This window comes from Neofelis nebulosa, chromosome 8 (genome assembly GCF_028018385.1).
Source record: "Neofelis nebulosa isolate mNeoNeb1 chromosome 8, mNeoNeb1.pri, whole genome shotgun sequence".
Taxonomy (NCBI): Eukaryota; Metazoa; Chordata; class Mammalia; order Carnivora; family Felidae; genus Neofelis; species Neofelis nebulosa.
This window is the reverse complement of record NC_080789.1, coordinates 94,046,106-94,063,237: the sequence shown is the minus strand read 5'-3', so window position 1 is coordinate 94,063,237 and position 17,132 is coordinate 94,046,106. Positions and strand designations below refer to the sequence as shown.

The 17,132-nt window shown below is 39.3% G+C and overlaps 2 protein-coding genes across 2 annotated transcripts in view; one reads left to right on the top strand and one right to left on the bottom strand.

Moving 5' to 3' along the window:
- PDE6H (phosphodiesterase 6H) overlaps positions 1-17,132 on the top strand; it is a 182,384-nt gene that overhangs the window by 66,620 nt on the left and 98,632 nt on the right. The gene's annotated exons all lie outside the window — the stretch shown is intronic.
- MGP (matrix Gla protein) lies at positions 7,176-10,530 on the bottom strand. Its single transcript, XM_058743591.1, has 4 exons — positions 10,378-10,530; positions 8,893-8,925; positions 7,964-8,039; positions 7,176-7,555 (listed from the first exon to the last, which is right to left on the bottom strand). The coding sequence occupies exons 1-4, from the start codon at positions 10,436-10,438 to the stop codon at positions 7,414-7,416; spliced, it is 312 nt and encodes a 103-aa protein (XP_058599574.1). The 5' UTR covers positions 10,439-10,530; the 3' UTR covers positions 7,176-7,413.

The window sequence follows — 17,132 nt, the reverse complement described above, 5'->3', positions numbered from 1 at the left end:
ACATTTTTAAATTGGAGAAAAATGGGGCCAATTTCAATCTCAGGATGAATTTAGAGTCCACCAAAAGATTTCCATATTCTACCTCTGCTGTGTGAATGTGTGTGTGTGTGTGTGTGTGTGCACATATATTCATAAACTGAGCAATTAAGCCAAACATTTCTGGCTTTTTAAAACTGAGCTGGCAGGGGAAGGGAAGATAAGAAAGAAGTAATCACAAGACTGAAAGAATCCAGTGTCGGGGAAAAGGCTTATGTCTTTATGCCCTTGCACTGACCAGTTTTAAGATGTGGGCTGTTTCATAACTTGGAGCAAGTTGCTCTCTTCAGCTAAGGGCAATTTTGGGGACAGGGACTCAGCCCACTGAAAGCCATCAGCTGCTGGCATATGAGGAAATGAGCGCCTCAGTCCTGGGGAAAGGAAAGGACCACAAAATCAATTACAGTCCACACTTGCACTGTTACACCCACATAAACACTGTTTATGTTCCAGAAGCAGCTTCTCCAGGATTCTGGTTGGACTCTTTTCCAGGAAAAAATTATAATCTAGTCACATTTTCCTGTTTTATCGAAATGTATTTCCCAGTTTTAGTATAACAATGATCTCTTCTTTCTCAGCTCTACTTCTCTTTTAGTATATTCTCATGTTTGAAATCTAGTTCCCTCCTAGAGCAAGTTAGAATACTTTTAAAAAAATAGCAGGACAAACCACAGCCCCTGCTACTGCAGCTCATTGTAATGCTGAGAACCACTAATACTCATTATTTCGCTTTCAACTACCCATTCTAGATCACCTTACTGTTAGTCAACACATCTGGTGGTCTAGGTGTCTAATTTACTAAGTGAAATAGATCCCCATTCCTGAGAGTTATGAGCTGGTCGCCATGCCCTTCTCAGACCATGGCTGATATATCTGTCCATTTCTTATCACAATTGGGCAGAGAAACATCAAGAGGTATTCCAGTGGATTACCTAGATATCAAATGCATTTTTCCCTTCTTAGATTCAGAAGCCCTACCTTCTCCTGATAAACATGTTCAATTATCTCCTTGAGAAAAGATGACTCTGTTATTTGCCAACTGTCCTCTTAGCATGAAGAGATGTGACCAGTAGCATCTAGAGCTTAAATGGGACTTTTGCAAATGTCCTGTGGTGAAATTGTTCTTTTTGTATGACTCAGGGTTTTCAACCCACAGGTATTAGAACTGTACGGAGGGAAAGTATAAATTCTTCATGTGGGTTACAAAATATGATAAACAGACCCCACTCCTGCTTCCTTACCTTAGTTCTCAGACCCTTCCTTACCTTAGTTCTCACTCAGCCCTCAGTCTCTAGTGGGGACATACTGAAGTATTATGGTTGATAGTTTAGGATGTATAATACATCATGGATAAAGATGCCCCTTCTTGTAGAGAAAATGGATTAATTCTTCTTGTAGAGAAGAATGGATTAATATGTTCTTTTCTGAATTAACATCAATTACCAGGAATTCTTACTTATGGACGAGGCATGGCAGAAGATATATCTAGTGATAGTCAGAGAGGTGGCAATGTCTAGGCTCCAGAGGAGGGCCACCTAGGATGAAATAGAACCCTAGTTTGTGAATTAAAAAAAGAGAGACAATTTGGGCAGTTTCAGGGTTCCAAATCAAAAGTTCAGGATAAAATTTTCTCTCATTAGAATTATGTATTATGGCAAAGAACTGAGCCCAGATCATAAGAATTGAGGAAGTGAAGGAAAGGTGACTAATGATGGGTAATCAAGGTACTTAAGAACTCAGAGGTAGAACAACAGATTTCTTGCAAGTTTTCTTTACTGAAAAGGTAGAGATAGGGATTTAAATAGTGCTTAAATGTACTACTACTACTATTTAAGTATATAACTTTCACTCCATTCTAATATGGATACTTTTATGACTGCATAAAAACACAGCTGCATGAATTCTAAACCCAGTTGAGCATAAAAGCTAAGATAATAAATTTTTCTTAACAAAAATGAATTACTCTGGCCTACTGTCCTTACACTACATGTTTCATCAGCATAGGTAGATATTGTATGGGGGCAAATTGAGGAAGAGTGGAGTACAAGCTGGCCAGTGCTCTCAATAGCTTTTGGCTATAAGTTCTGCTGACTGCTTTCAAAGTATAAGTGGGAATCCCCAAGAGGAATTGTCTTGCCATTTCTTAATATACAGAGGATAGTACATTACAACGATAGTAATAGTAGAATAGAAAATAACAGTAACCATAGTTAACATTTATTAAACACTTACTCTATGCCAGACACTGTTTTGTGTACTTGCATATATTTCATTTATTTAATATTTACAACAACTTTAAGGTGGGTACTAGAATAATCTCATTTTACAGATAGGGAAATTGACACCCACTGAGATTAAATAACTTTCCCACAAATTTCACACTTCTAAGTGGTGAAGCTGGGAGTTCCAAAGTCCTTATTCTTAAACTCTATGCTGAAATGTAAGATTTCTTTATAGGTTGGGAGAAGAGTATTCTGCCTACGTTCAAGCACTCTTAGGTTCCCAGGATGTACTATTCCACGAAAGGCCTCACCAAGATCATGAAAGGGGAAGATAAAAAGGCCTGTGACCTCTTACTTCATTTGTCTTAGCTCTGAAAGACCAAAGCATATCAAAAAGGAAATAGAACTAAGAAGGTGGATAGATAAAATTTTGACCGACTTGAAACTATGTTAAAACTAGCTTCGTCAGATTGGAAAGTGACTATATATGATGAAAGTTTGGTACAAATATATGGACCATTTGTGCATAACCCTTTCTAAAAACTGGCTTATGGAATTAAGCTTCATGAGATCAGTACAAGTGAATTTCTCAAGAGAATAAAATTACCTGGTCTTGGAACAGTCATTCAGTCACTAAGCTCTCAAATTACTCAACATAAAATGAAGAGGTTGAATTAGGTTATTGATGAACTCCTTGTCAGCTCAAAAACTATGACTACAGTGTTGTGTAATTGATAAGAGGTCTGGAGCTTGAAAACCTTGGTCCCAATATTTACCATCTGATTGATTGTCACAGATTTGGTTCCTGGGAAACAAACTCTAAGACTCAGAGATTTGTGTGCAGATGGTTTATAAGGGAGTACTTTTGGGTACAGCCTGAGAGGGATGAAGAACATAGGCCTAGGCAGAGTGAACATTTGAGCTGTTATACAATTTTAGTAAATGGCTCAGTCAGTTCTATGAGAAAACTCTGAGGCTGAGATGACTATTCAGAGTAGTCCTGTCTGATAATGGGCTTTTAGGCAATTTACCCTCTCTTAATAAATAACTAAAGAAAACAGACAATACATATGAAACAATGATTTTCAGGACACTGGGCATCAGTTAATGAAAGATGATGGTGATCCCTAAGAGATGAGAAACAAAGTGAGTCCTGTCATTACCTCAGCTTGTTGCCTTAATAGAATTTCCAGGCTATGGCTCAGGGAGGGAGGACCAAAATGAAATATGGTGGACTTGTTGAGTTGATGAGTTGAGAGTCCTGGGAGAATATGGTGGTTATAGTTTACATGGCAAAATACTGGAAAGGAGAGAGTTACAGAGAGAGGGATCTCCGGATATCTTGAGGACACCTCTCACATATGTGGTAGGGAGCTGATTGGCACATAAATATAAGAAAATCCTCATCCAAGAAGAATAGAGGGAACAGTGGCTGGCACTAACTAAGGGCTGGGATTATTGCCTATTCTTACCACCCAGTCATGGGACATTGGGTACAACACTAAGAAGATCTTTTCTCAGTGTGGGGGAAGCAATTGGCCTAGACTAAATACTGAGTTTGTCTCATTTTAAAAGGAAGATTTAAGACAATGAAGCTTTTTGCAGGTGATTTAACTTATTCCCAGAACAAAGGTCAAGAATACTTATAAAAATACAGTAATATCCAGCACACACACACAAAAATAAAATTTGCAATGTCTGGCATCAAATAAAAGATTACCAGGAATTAAAGAAGTAGGAAATTATGATCCATAATAAGTAGAATAATCAACCAACCAAAACAAGTGTGGAAGTGACACAGATATTGAAATTAGTAAACAAGGACATTAAAATAGTTATCCAGGGTGGCTTAGTTGGTTGAATGTCTGACTCTTGATTTCGGCTCAGGTTATGATCCCAGGGTCTTGGGATCAATCCCCCCATTGGGCTCCACACTGGGTACATAGCCTGCTTGAGATTCTCTCTCTCTCTCTGTCCCTCTCCCCTGCTCGCACTCTCTCCCTCTCTTTAAAAAAAAATTATCCTAACTGTATCTAAGATGTTTAAAATGTTGTGATATGGAAAATAAGAAAACATCCAAATCAAACTACCATAGATGAAAACTGTAATGTCTAAAATGAAAAGTGCACTGGATAGGATTAACAGTAAATTAGATATTACTGGATATAACTGAATAAACTCTAGACACATTAAAAGAAACTGTCAAAAATGAAATACACAGAGGGAAAAAAAAGCTTATAAAAATTAAATTAATAACAGGGAGCCCTGGACAATTTTAAGTGCATGTCATTGCAGTCTCCAAAGGAGAAGTGGAGTGAAGGAAGGAAAATCTTTGAAGAAATAATGACTGATATTTAATTCAATTTAATTAATAAAATGTAATGCAATCTACGAAGCTCAATAAACTTGAAGAACAAAAAAAATAAGGAAAACCACGTCAAGGTACATCATAATCAATTTAGTCAAAACCAATGATAGAAAAACCTTAGAGCTGCAAGACATAAGACAGTACCTATAGAAGAATAAAGATAAGAGCGACAACAGATTTATAGCAGAAACAATACAAGCTATAAGACAGTGGAACATCTTAAAAGAATGAAAAGAAAAAAAATGACAATGTAGAATTTGATATGCAGTGAGAACATATTTCAAATGTGAAGGCAAAATTTGAAAACTTAAAGAATCCAGCAGACCTTCACTACAAGTAATGTTAGAGAAAGTCCATCAAGCAGAAGGAAAATGAGACCAGATGGAAATCTAGATGCATACAAAAGAACAAGGAGCAATGGGAATGGAAATTACATGGGTAAATGTATGAGATATTTTTTGTATTATCTAAGCCCTCTAAAAAATAATTGACTCTTTAAAGCAAAAATAACAAAATTGTCTTATAGGATCTATAGCATATGTAAAAGCAAAAAAATAACTAGACCATTTAGATTGTTTACGTATAATGAGATTAGTGTGATAGGTTTAAGTCTATCATCTTGCCATTTGTTTTCAATTTGTCCCTTTTAGTTTTTTATTCCCCTTTCCCCCTATATTTTGCTTTATTTTGGACTCCTTGACGCTAATGCAAATGAGGATGAGTCCTATAACTGCCCCAATTTTTTGGAGACTTTTCAGAACATACAACAGAAAATAGAACCCAGCAAAGCCTTATGGCCTTCCTAAATTGAGGAGACAGAGCTGGGACTCCAGAAAGGTAGCTAGTGATCACAGAGAAGAGTATCAGAGAGGAGAGAGATGCACAGAAGAGACAGCTCTAGAGGTCTGTAGGGAATTGTACTCAAACCCTTGGCTGGGAACCATCAGCTGTCAATATGTCTGTTGGCCAGGGGCATATCTCAGCTTGAGTAATACACCACGGCATTCACAACAATGTCTTCAGAAAGTTACCGTTCTGAGTCTCAATTTTACCATCTAATAAATACTACTCATCTTCTGGGCTATTGTAAGACCCAATGAGTTATCACATGCATAATAGCTTAGAAAATGATAAAACAGTCATCGTTACATTTATATGATGATGGTTTAAATTATATAACGCACATTATTATGATGAATGTAACAGTTTCAAAATTGGGGGATCCCTCCCAGGCATGACTAGTCAGTCTGTGTTTACACAGCTTTCATTGAAAACCCTTTATGAACAGAACTTAGTACCAAGTCTGTAGAGAGAAAAGAAATTACACTTTCTTACCATAACGTTAGCCAAGAAAATATACATAAAAAGAAATTTTGATCAAAACATGAATTGAATAGGGGCTCCTGGGTGGCTCAGCCGGTTAGGTGTCCAACTTTGGCTAGGTCATGATCTCACGGGTCATGAGTTTGAGCCCTGTGTCGGGTTCTGTGCTGACAGCTCAGAGCCTGGAGCCTGCTTCAAATTCTGTATCTCCCTGTCTCTCTGTCCCTTCTCAGTTTGTGCTCTCTCTCTCTCTTAAAAATAAATAAATAAACATTAAAAATTTTTAAACGAATTGAATAATGTTATTGTACTTGACTCTTTACATATATTCCTCAAAGGCTAGACACTGGCTTGAGTGGTGTGATAGGAAGTGGGTGGATTTAATCATTACTGATTTCATAAAGTGCTTGGGTTTTGTGCTGGATTTTGAAGGATTAGAAAGATCATCCCCTAAAGACGTGAAGGCAGTGGGCCTACCAAAAGGAATGGATGATAAAGGTGGGCATGAACAAGTTCTCATGGCAAAGAAGAGAAAGTTCTGAACAGGGATTGAGAAGTCTTGGGCTCTGTCTCTAACTACCAAGCGGGAGACTCTGGAGTCTCATTTCCTCATTGACAAACCAGGCTTAAGTGAGTTATAACATATTGTCTGGCTCCAAAATTCCATGATTGAATTGTTAAAAAATCTCTGGTGATTGTGAAAGCAAACATTTTCTTGGCCTAAGTAAGAGTCAAAGCTGTGACATCTTAAGAAATGATAACACTCAGGAAATTATGATGAGGGTGATGAGCCAAGATAGAACCTGGAATCCACACAGGAAGGATTTAGGACCATTTAAAGTTTGGGAGCAGAGTCGCCTGGCTGGCCCAGTCAGAGGAGCATGTGACTCTTGATCTCAGGGTTGTGAGTTTGAGCCCCACACTGGGTATAGAGACTACCTAAATAAATAAATCTTAAAAAGTTTGGGAGCAGGAAAATCATATGATTAATTATCTATAATGTTTGAAAACCCTGGAAATACTAAGAAGCAGTCATTCACCAGTCCCAAGGTAGAGTTTAGACAAATTATGGCTGGGTGACTTATGCCTTCTAAGTTTCATTCTTTCTATGCAGTTATGTTTCTAATCCACACCAGAACATGATTAACAGAATCTCATATTCTGGGTTAGGTGGGCCATGATTTAAATATCTCAGCATTTTGCCGGAAGAAATCAGACTCACAAAATGAAAGTATCCAACCAGCAGTTTATTTTGTAATAATTACACATCTTAAGTCCTTCTTGACTTTCACTACGCTGCGCTTTCATTGCTTATCAATCTGGGGGCAGGGAGGAGGGCTGCAGCCAGACAAGAATGTTTAAGAAATAAGCAGTTTGTATGTGTTTATATAGTTCAGTGATGCTACTGCAAAGGAATACAAAACCAGGCACCAGGCTCTGGAAAGAAAGAGACTTTTTCCAGTCTCATTTGCCCCCTCGGCGCTGTGCGAAATAGCGATTGTAGGCAGCATTGTATCCATAAACCATGGCATAGCGTTCGCAAAGCTTGAAGTCATCACAGGCTTCCCGATTGATCTCATAGGTGGGCTTGGTCCTTTCTCTAATCCTAGAAAGTGGGGGGGAAAAAAGAGGCCCCAAATGAGAACATAATAGAAATTTTTTTAAAAAAGGAAAAGGGGGAAAAATAATAAGAAAATATAGGAGACACACCCCAATATTAAGAGATACTTAACAGGGAGGAAAGGTGGAACAGGAGTAATTTTTTTTTTTAATAAAAATAGAAATTTTCTTTCTGTCCTCCTTTTCCTTCTCCCTCCCTCTGCTTTCTGGGTCTTTCATAAACTAGTTTTCTTGAAATTCAGTTGTTTTCTGTATACTGTTTTTAAATTCTTTGATTTAGGGGACACAATTAGAAATAATATATATGATTAAAGAAAAAAGTTTCTCATTCCATTCCGATCTGCGATGCTACGTTGGGAAAAATTACCTCTTTCCATCAAGTTTTGTTACCCACCTTTCATGGGCTTTAGCTCTCCATCTCTGTTGCGGGGATATAAAAGTATTAGCATTTCTCCTGTTAGTGAAGGGATCTTAAAAGAAAAAAAAAGATAATTATAGTTTTAGGGAAACAGTAGTTGAAAATATTTCCATGAATAGTCCCTGACACATATATATTTGAAAACTCATTAATTCATGCATTCCATGTAACTAGAGATCTACAAAAGTCAAAGGGAAAGATAAAGCCGATTTCATAAACTGCCTGATCAAAGGAAAGCAGTGTATGTATTTTAGAGACTTGTTACATAGGCCACAGTAATTTCTGTTTGTTTATTTTCCCTTTGGGAAATCATTTTGCCGTTTTCAATTTTGGTGTTCCTATTCGGTGTGTTTTTAATTCCTGTGAGGAGAAATTCTCTCTGTCCCGAGGAGGGACATGCTTGTAAAGCATGACTTTTGATTACTGGAAATGGACAATGTCAATGTTATGAAAATAGTGAAAAACTGAAAACGAGAGTGTTACGTTACTTCTTCCCACACTCAGTCTTTGAAAGTCCAGATATTCAGTAACAGTCAATGTAATGCTGATGACTGTGGTTTCCCAGCTGACTAGGCCTCGAATTCCTTACTCTGCCATTTGTTGTTACTCCTTGTTTTCCATCTGTGTGGTTGATGTGGTGCCAACTTAAAATTTCCAAGTGAGATTTTATGGCTCCAATTCTGTCGAATGCACTTTCAAGGCCATATTATGCTATTTCAAGCTTAAAAAAATTGCTCGTCTGGCGATTTTTACGGTCATTAGATTTTTAAACGTAGTTTTCCAAAAGAGACCCTCTTTCTCTTCCCTATATTACCTCAATGGATTATCATTTTGTCTATTTAAGACTAGGGAGAGAGATTCTTTAATACATGAGATTTAAATAAGGAAGTCAAATATTTACTTACAAATTTCATAGGATTCCATGCTTTCATGAGATTCTGGAATAAAAAAAAATTCATTTGATTGTTATTTATCAGACATGACAATGGTCTGCATTTGGGGAAGGAAGGAGAGAAAAGAGTCAAAAAGATGTGAAGAATATATTTAGCAGTGTGGTGATTACAAATTTCAGGCATTTTGGATTTGCAAATTGTGTCTCTAGCTCTGTCCTTGATGTAATTATCTCTACACTTCAGATTTGCTGATGTTGAAGGAGCTAGTCGTCACGGCCTTGACTGAAATTTCTCAAGGGCTATGAGGTCCTCAGCCTAGTGAAATAAGATAATTTCGATGTTGCACACAAATCTCCAGAGAGGCATCTTCTCTGATTAATTTGGGACCTGGCTAAGAGCAGGGTTGAGAAAGGGACAGAAGGGTCCGGAAAATAGGCAACGTCTTCCAGGCAGACTGGGGAGATGGTCAGTTGGGCTTTACCAAGACAGGTTTTTAAGAGGTTCCTAAAGCCTCTTAAGGACCTGTGTTAACTTGGCAGGCACAAAAACCACTGGCTCCAGAGGACAACTCACACTGGGCGTGATGCCAGTTCAGAGAAAGAACTGAGACGATGCCAAAGCAAAAGCTTTCTTCTTTCCACTGCTCTCCCATGTGCTGCAGGTAAATTTGGCAATAAGGGGTTTATATTCGTAAGCAAGTGGTTTTATGTAAAAAATTAAAAAGGAGATGAAAATACCAAGTCCTCTGATACCGAAACCATGTGAATAATTTCAAGAGTGAGAAGAAATACAGATGGTTATTAGTAGGATTTAGGTTTAAGGACATCTAAGATATCCAGATAACTGAAGCGTAAGACTGATCAAAAATAATCTTGCTTTGGATTTTCTTTCATAAGCTCTGATCAGACACAGATATAATTAACAACATAGAGAAACCAGGTGAAATTTATCTTTGGACAATAGAAATTACACCGTCTATTTTTCTCTGAGGTTCTTTAAATGTAAAACTTCGTTTTTAGATCAATTCACTGAAGAAATGTAGTAAGTTTAGGAGATTGTCTTGTCCCTGCAGAGAGAGCTATACTTAACACTTCATGTGAGAACTGATTTTCTTAAAGGTGAGTGATTTAACTAATACCTTTAACCAACAGTTCCCAACGTAGAAGTAAACATCCCTAAACATGAGAACTCAGGGGCTGGGAATTTGATATCTTCTTTCTGAAACAGTGAAGTTTCTGGGTGAATAGTGACTTACCAGAGACAGAACATGCCTGTCAAGTTGTATACGAAAGTCTGGATATTTAGTATGTAAAAAAAAAACACTTGATGGAATGAATCAGTGTCCACAGGGCTTGGGAAATGTTAAGTTAATGATACTTTAAGATTATATCAGAGAAAGGGGGAAGAAGAGGAGGAGGGGGAGGAAAAAACTGAAGTAAACTGATATCAGAGACAGGAAAGAAACACCAGAAGCATGGCAGAAGAAAGGTTTCTCACCATAGCACAGAACTGCCACGGCCAAGGCAGCCAGAATGGAGAGAAGGAGCAGGCTCTTCATGGTGTCTCTGTGGTCCTGTGGGTTGGTCTCACTGGCTTGCGCAGCAGCAGAGGGGAGAGAGGCTCCTGCAGGCTGTCAGTGGAAGGCTGTGGAGTTTTTATAAGAACTAGAGCAGCTGAAATGGGAGGAACCAGTGGGAGGGGGCCAGAGAAGGTGGAGACTGGTTGGCCCTAAACTAACACTGGGACTTTTCCCAAATATTCATTCCTTCCAGATATTATCTACTCTGGGTGGGCAGTTTTCCCTCACTCCTGGACCTGACTGTGCTGTAGCAGGATGCTGCCCTGAGACAGAAGTTGTGGCCACCCTATATTTGGGGCCAGATCTGGGCAAAGTTCCACAGAGAAGGGAGTTGCCACAAACACGTGTTTGCCTTTCTGATTCCTTCTCTGATCTACTCTCCTGGCCCTGAGTGCAGTCTGGTTTGAAGACAGAGCTGCAGTGTTCTGCTCACTCCCCTGATGGATGGAGGAGAGGTTCTGAGGGCAAAGGACTTCACTTCATAAACTGGTTCTCATACAGACTTACTTTCCCAGTAAGGTTGAGCTGTCAATTCTGGATCACTTGGCATGTGTCCGGTGGTACGCAACTTTTTGCATTCTTCCAAGCCCTCAGCATGGCAGAGGTGCCCAGTGATGCCATGGGTTCTGTTTCCTCCCTTGGCCCCATCGTAACTTGCCCATCCAGTTTTGTGACTTGAGTCCAAACCTGTGCCCTGAGGCTCTCTTAGGCTGGATATCACTGATCTAAAGTGCAGTGAGGATAAAAGGGTACTCATCTCTTATTTTCTGAAGGCAGTGTCTTGATAATGAACTAATCCAATATGCTCTTCGTGAGTGATAGGTGAGAGGTTGGTTACTGTGCTAGGTGCTCCTGGGGGATCTAGAGACAGACAAGACACGTCCCTAAGGAGGTAAGTAATAGCTTCTTGTATATTCGCTTTGCTCTTTAGCTGTCATGTATCCTCAAACATAGATTCTCACAAACTCACACTTCCACTATACCTTCAGTAGCAGAAATGCTGTTTCTTTTCTTTTTTTATAGGAGACAGACTGTAATTTGGTGTCTCTGGTTATCCTGGAGGCAGAGCTTTTTTTTCTTCTTCTTCTTCTTGGAAATGTAGAAAACTCTTCTATCAAGATGTGTCTCTGCTGCCTGGTACCCAAGAGTCCTCTTGGCAGACAGGTAGACTTGAGTCACAGAGCAGCAGATTGTAGATGAGCTGAAGCCGCAGGAACTTTGACTCGGGCTCGAACAGCAAAAGGGTTGGGAATGAGAGCGGGTGGTATAGTTTTCAATAATAGTTCCTTTCAAGGAGCAGTGATGGACAGTTAGGTGGAGCCTCATTCTTTTAGTCTTATTGGAATGGATTTCCTTCCCAACCTCCCCCCGCTGAAGAGCTTTTAGGATTCCCTGTTAAAGGAAATAGTTCAGAACCCTTATAATCTGAAGGATTCATGAGTTGTGAAGGAGCAATAAAATTCAGGCTTTCCCTCTAGATTTATTCCTATTAAGAGGCATATTCTTTGTGATAAAATCTTAAAGAAGACTTCAAAAGGAGACGTCTTATCCCTGTATGCTTATCCCTGATAAAGTAAACCCATCATGATTTCTGGTCACAAGATTGGTGGTCGTTTCCCTCTTTAAATTACAAACTTGCAGGGAGCCTGGGTGGCTCAGTTGGTTAAGCACTCTTGGTTTTGGCTCAGGTCATGATCTCATGGCTCATGAGTTTGAGCCCTGTATCGGGCTCTGTGTGACAGTGCAGAGCCTGCTTGGGATTCTTCTCTCTCCCTCTCTCTCTCTCCCCTCCTCCCCGCCCCCCACTTGTGTGCTCTCTCTGTCTCTCTCTCTCTCTCTCTCAAAATAAATACATAAACTTAAAAAAAAAGTTGAAATCACAAACTTGCTCTCAGGGTTGGCTTCAGTGCCCTTTTTACAAGAGAAATCATCCAAATTGTTATATTTGCAAAAGCTAGTTTACTACATTGCATTTACTTCATTTACTGCATTGCTTGTTTGGGGAAAACAAACTAGCCGTGGCCTATTCATGTAGCATTTTATATGTACTTAACTCAGTTACTAACTCCCAATTTACCTGATATGAAGCAAGTTTAGTTCCAATGTTGCTTCTCTAAAATGAGTAGGACACTCCACCTCCTCTCCACCCTATCTCCAGAATTAAAGATAATTCTCTCTTTTCCAGCTACAAACACGTGCTTTGTTTTTTTTTTTCAATATATGAAGTTTATTGTCAAATTGGTTTCCATACAACACCCAGTGCTCATCCCAAAAGGTGCCCTCCTCAATACCCATCACCCACCTTCCGCTCCCTCCCACCCCCCATCAACCCTCAGTTTGTTCTCAGTTTTTAAGAGTCTCTTATGCTTTGGCTCTCTTCCACTCTAACCTTTTTATTTTTTTCCTTCCCCTCCTCCATGGGTTTCTGTTAAGTTTCTCAGGATCCACATAAGAGTGAACACATATGGTATCTGTCTTTCTCTGTATGGCTTATTTCACTTAGCATAATAATCTCCAGTTCCATCCATGTTGCTACAAAGGGCCATATTTCATTCTTTCTCATTGCCACGCAGTACTCCATTGTGTATATAAACCACAATTTCTTTATCCATTCATCAGTTGATGGACATTTAGGTTCTTTCCATAATTTGGCTATTGTTGAGAGTGCTGCTATAAACATTGGGGTACAAGTGCCCCTATGCATCAGTACTCCTGTATCCCTTGGGTAAATTCCTAGCAGTGCTATTGCTGGGTCATAGGGTAGGTCTATTTTTAATTTTCTGAGGAACCTCCACACTGCTTTCCAGAGCGGCTGCACCAATTTGCATTCCCACCAACAGTGCAAGAGGGTTCCCGTTTCTCCACATCCTCTCCAGCATCTATAGTTTCCTGATTTGTTCATTTTGGCCACTCTGACTGGCGTGAGGTGATATGTGAGTGTGGTTTTGATTTGTATTTCCCTGATGAGGAGCGACGTTGAGCATCTTTTCATGTGCCTGTTGGCCATCCGGATGTCTTCTTTAGAGAAGTGTCTATTCATGTTTTCTGCCCATTTCTTCACTGGGTTATTTGTTTTTTGGGTTTGGAGTTTGGTGAGCTCTTTAAGATTTTTGATACTAGCCCTTTGTCCAATATGTCATTTGCAAATATCTTTTCCCATTCTGTTGGTTGCCTTTTAGTTTTGTTGGTTGTTTCCTTTGCTGTGCAGAAGCTTTTTATCTTCATAAGGTCCCAGTAGTTCATTTTTGCTTTTAATTCCCTTGCCTTTGGGGAGGTGTCAAGTAAGAAATTGCTACGGCTGAGGTCAGAGAGGTCTTTTCCTGCTTTCTCCTCTAGGGTTTTGATGGTTTCCTGTCTCACATTCAGGTCCTTTATCCATTTTGAGTTTATTTTTGTGAATGGTGTGAGAAAGTGGTCTAGTTTCAATCTTCTGCATGTTGCTGTCCAGTTCTCCCAGTACCATTTGTTAAAGAGACTGTCTTTTTTCCATTGGATATTCTTTCCTGCTTTGTCAAATATTGGTTGGCCATACGTTTGTGGACTAGTTCTGGGGTTTTTATTCTATTCCATTGGTCTATGTGTCTGTTTTTGTGCCAATACCATGCTGTCTTGATGATTACAGCTTTGTAGTAGAGGCTAAAGTCTGGGATTGTGCTGCCTCCTGCTTTGGTCTTCTTCTTCAAAATTACTTTGGCTATTCGGGGCCTTTTGTGGTTCCATATGAATTTTAGGATTGCTTGTTCTAGTTTCGAGAAGAATGCTGGTGCAATTTTGATTGAGATTGCATTGAATGTGTAGATAGCTTTGGGGAGTATTGACATTTTGACAATATTTATTCTTCCAATCCATGAGCACGGAATGTCTTTCCATTTCTTTATATCTTCTTTAATTTCCTTCATAAACTTTCTATAGTTTTCAGCATACAGATCTTTTACATCTTTGGTTAGATTTATTCCTAGGTATTTTATGCTTCTTGGTGCACTTGCACAAACACGTGCTTTGTAATGCACATTAGCTTGGTCTTTTCTGGCCAGATTCCACCTGTGCTCTGTCAGCCTTCTGACATCACAATTATTTATTTTTACACCTCTGAATCCAAATGTGAAAATCTTACACTTCTCTTTCCAATTTAAGCTTCACCTCTTCCCCACAAGTTTTTTTCATCACTGCTTCCACTGGATTTCTAAATTTGTAAGCATTTTTCCTTATCTTCTTGCTCTTTGCAAGGCTAACACTTTCTGTTGGAAAAGGTCTCTCACCAGTCACTCATCTTCCCTGTCTACCGTTTTCCATTTATTTATGGGTTCTCCTATGCTAAGTACCATTTTTATATAATTAGTAAAAATTAATAGCATGTGTGAGAATTCAGAGCCCTTCTTTTTTCTCTTCTCCCATTCCACTCCCTGTCTCAAAGATAATTTTGTATGTGCCAACTCCAGTTATGTGTTTTTATGAAGAGGATTGGGCTAACTCAATGGGGAACTCAATGGGGGCTTTGTATTGGAAAGGGTCAAGATTGATTCATTGGAAAGAAAAACGAGGGAGAAAAAAATGGAGGTAGAAAAAAGTGGAAGGAGAGAAATAAGAAGAGCCTTGTAGGAGAGTTTTAGATAGAGACTGAGTCACAGAGAGAAGAGCTTTGAGGCAGCTGTAAGATGTGAGACATTAAAAGTGAGACATCAGAGGGGTGCCTGGGTGGCTCAGTCTGTTGAGCATCCGGCTTCAGCTCGGGTCATGACCTCACGGTCTGTGAGTTCGAGCCCCGCATCGGGCTCTGTGCTGACAGCTCAGAGCCGGGAGCTTGCTTCGGATTCTGTGTCTCCCTCTCTCTCTGCCCCTCCCCTGCTCATGCTCTGTCTGTCTCAAAAAGAAATAAAAACATTAAAAAAAATTAAAAGTGAGACATCGGAAAAGACAAACAAGAGCTGCTTTGGTTATGAATAAGATTGTTTGAGGTTTTAAAAGATTGAGAATTACCAGAAAATGTTAAAATTGGGTTTTTAAAAAATGTTTATTTTGAGAGAGAGAGCATGAGTGCAAGCAGGGGGAGGGGCAGAGAGAGGGAGAGAGAGAATCCCAAGCAGACTCTGTGCTGAGAGCCCTGACTTGGGGCTCCATCCGATGAGAACTGTGAGATCATGACCTGAGCTGAAATCAAGAGCCGAAATCCTAACTGACTGAGCCACCCAGGCACCCCTTAAAATAGTTTTTAATGAACGTTGGTTGCTAGCTTGTATTTTCTTCATTGAAATATCTTGTAAAGACTAGACTACATGAAGCTCCAGCTTGTATCTGGATTTTAGATAATTATGAAAGACGTTTTTCTATTAGTGCGGAGCCTGCTTGGGATTCTCTCTCTCTGCCTCTTCCCCCAACCCCCTCAAAGTGAATAAAATAAACTAAAAAAAAAAAAAAAGGTTTTAAAAGTTGCCAGCTCTTTTTAAAATTAATAGCTAATATTCTTGTTATTATGCTTACTAAATTTCTGTTAAATCATTTGCTGTTGTTTAAAACTAGTATTCTATCTTCCTTTGAACTATTTCTCACAACTTGTGACACCCTCTCAAGGTCCTGTGTACTACGATTTGATGAGCAAAGCCATCATCCTCTCCCTTCCCTTCATGTCTTGACAGATGTTGACTACACAAGTACTTTGTTTTCACCTCCTTCATAGAGATATCGGCTCATTCCCCCTTACATCCCAGGTCACCAGTCCTACCTGCAAGGCTCCTCTTCCTGTGAGGCACCAAATCTCCTTCAACTCCTACAGATTATTTGGGTCCATTGCTTGCTGTTGTAAATTTCCTGAATATAGGAAGGAGCATTTTAGAGTTGGAATAATGAAAGGCGAATACAAGGATGAACCAGAATGTGGGATGCCAGTAGAAGAGATCTAAGGGGATTCCTTCCCCTCCAGCTAAGGCCATTGGTGCTGTGGGAGAAATTTGCCAGACTTTTCCTTCACACCTCATTCTGAAGCAGCAACTGGAGTCTGATGAGCAAAGGGCCAAACTTTCCTAACCTCATGTCCTGCCAAGACAGGAGACATAGAAGCTGTTCTCTATTTTGCTCTGAGTTGAAGGAGCAGGTTGTAAACTGAACCGTGATTTCCAGTTTTGCTTGGGGTTAAAGTAACCGTAGAAATTGACTTTGCCGTCATTGCAGAACCTTTATTCTTATACCAAACCAGAGTAAATGTCAGATGACAGTCAGCAAACATGAGTGTTCATAGACTTGGTGATTTCTAAAGTAAGCTGAAAGGTTTTGGAAAGCAGCATATTTGAGTTAGAGCTTCTTTGGATAGACAATTTAGTGTGCAGAGTCCTGAACAGAGACATGGGGTATTTGGGTTCCAATACCAAATTCATCCCTTTCTCTGATTTTGTGAGCCATTTAACTATCCAAGTGTAAGTGGTGATACGCAAATCTTTCATTCTTATTGTTAAATTTCAAAAGACATTGAAGAAATCAGCATTTTAAATATGTATATCTTTTTATAATTTTATCTTTATTTCTGAGACTTTAGACTCATGCATCCCTGTACATGCGACCACAGAATTCCTTAAGCAGGTGTCAGAACCTTGGGGAATATTGCATGGTTGTATCAGCAGTTAAGTCATATTCTTTGAGATCAAATAGCCCTGTGTTTCTATGAAATCAAATAACCCTCTGC

Bases quoted from the DNA above. Each gene is read 5' to 3' on its own strand.
- MGP (XM_058743591.1), bottom strand. From the start codon at position 10,438: ATGAAGAGCCTGCTCCTTCTCTCCATTCTGGCTGCCTTGGCCGTGGCA. The intron at 8,926-10,377 runs GTGAGAAACCTT...TTTTTATTCCAG, and splicing joins CGTGGCAGTTCTGTGCTATG to AATCTCATGAAAGCATGGAA. The intron at 8,040-8,892 runs GTAAGTAAATAT...TTTTCTTTTAAG, and splicing joins CATGGAATCCTATGAAATTT to ATCCCTTCACTAACAGGAGA.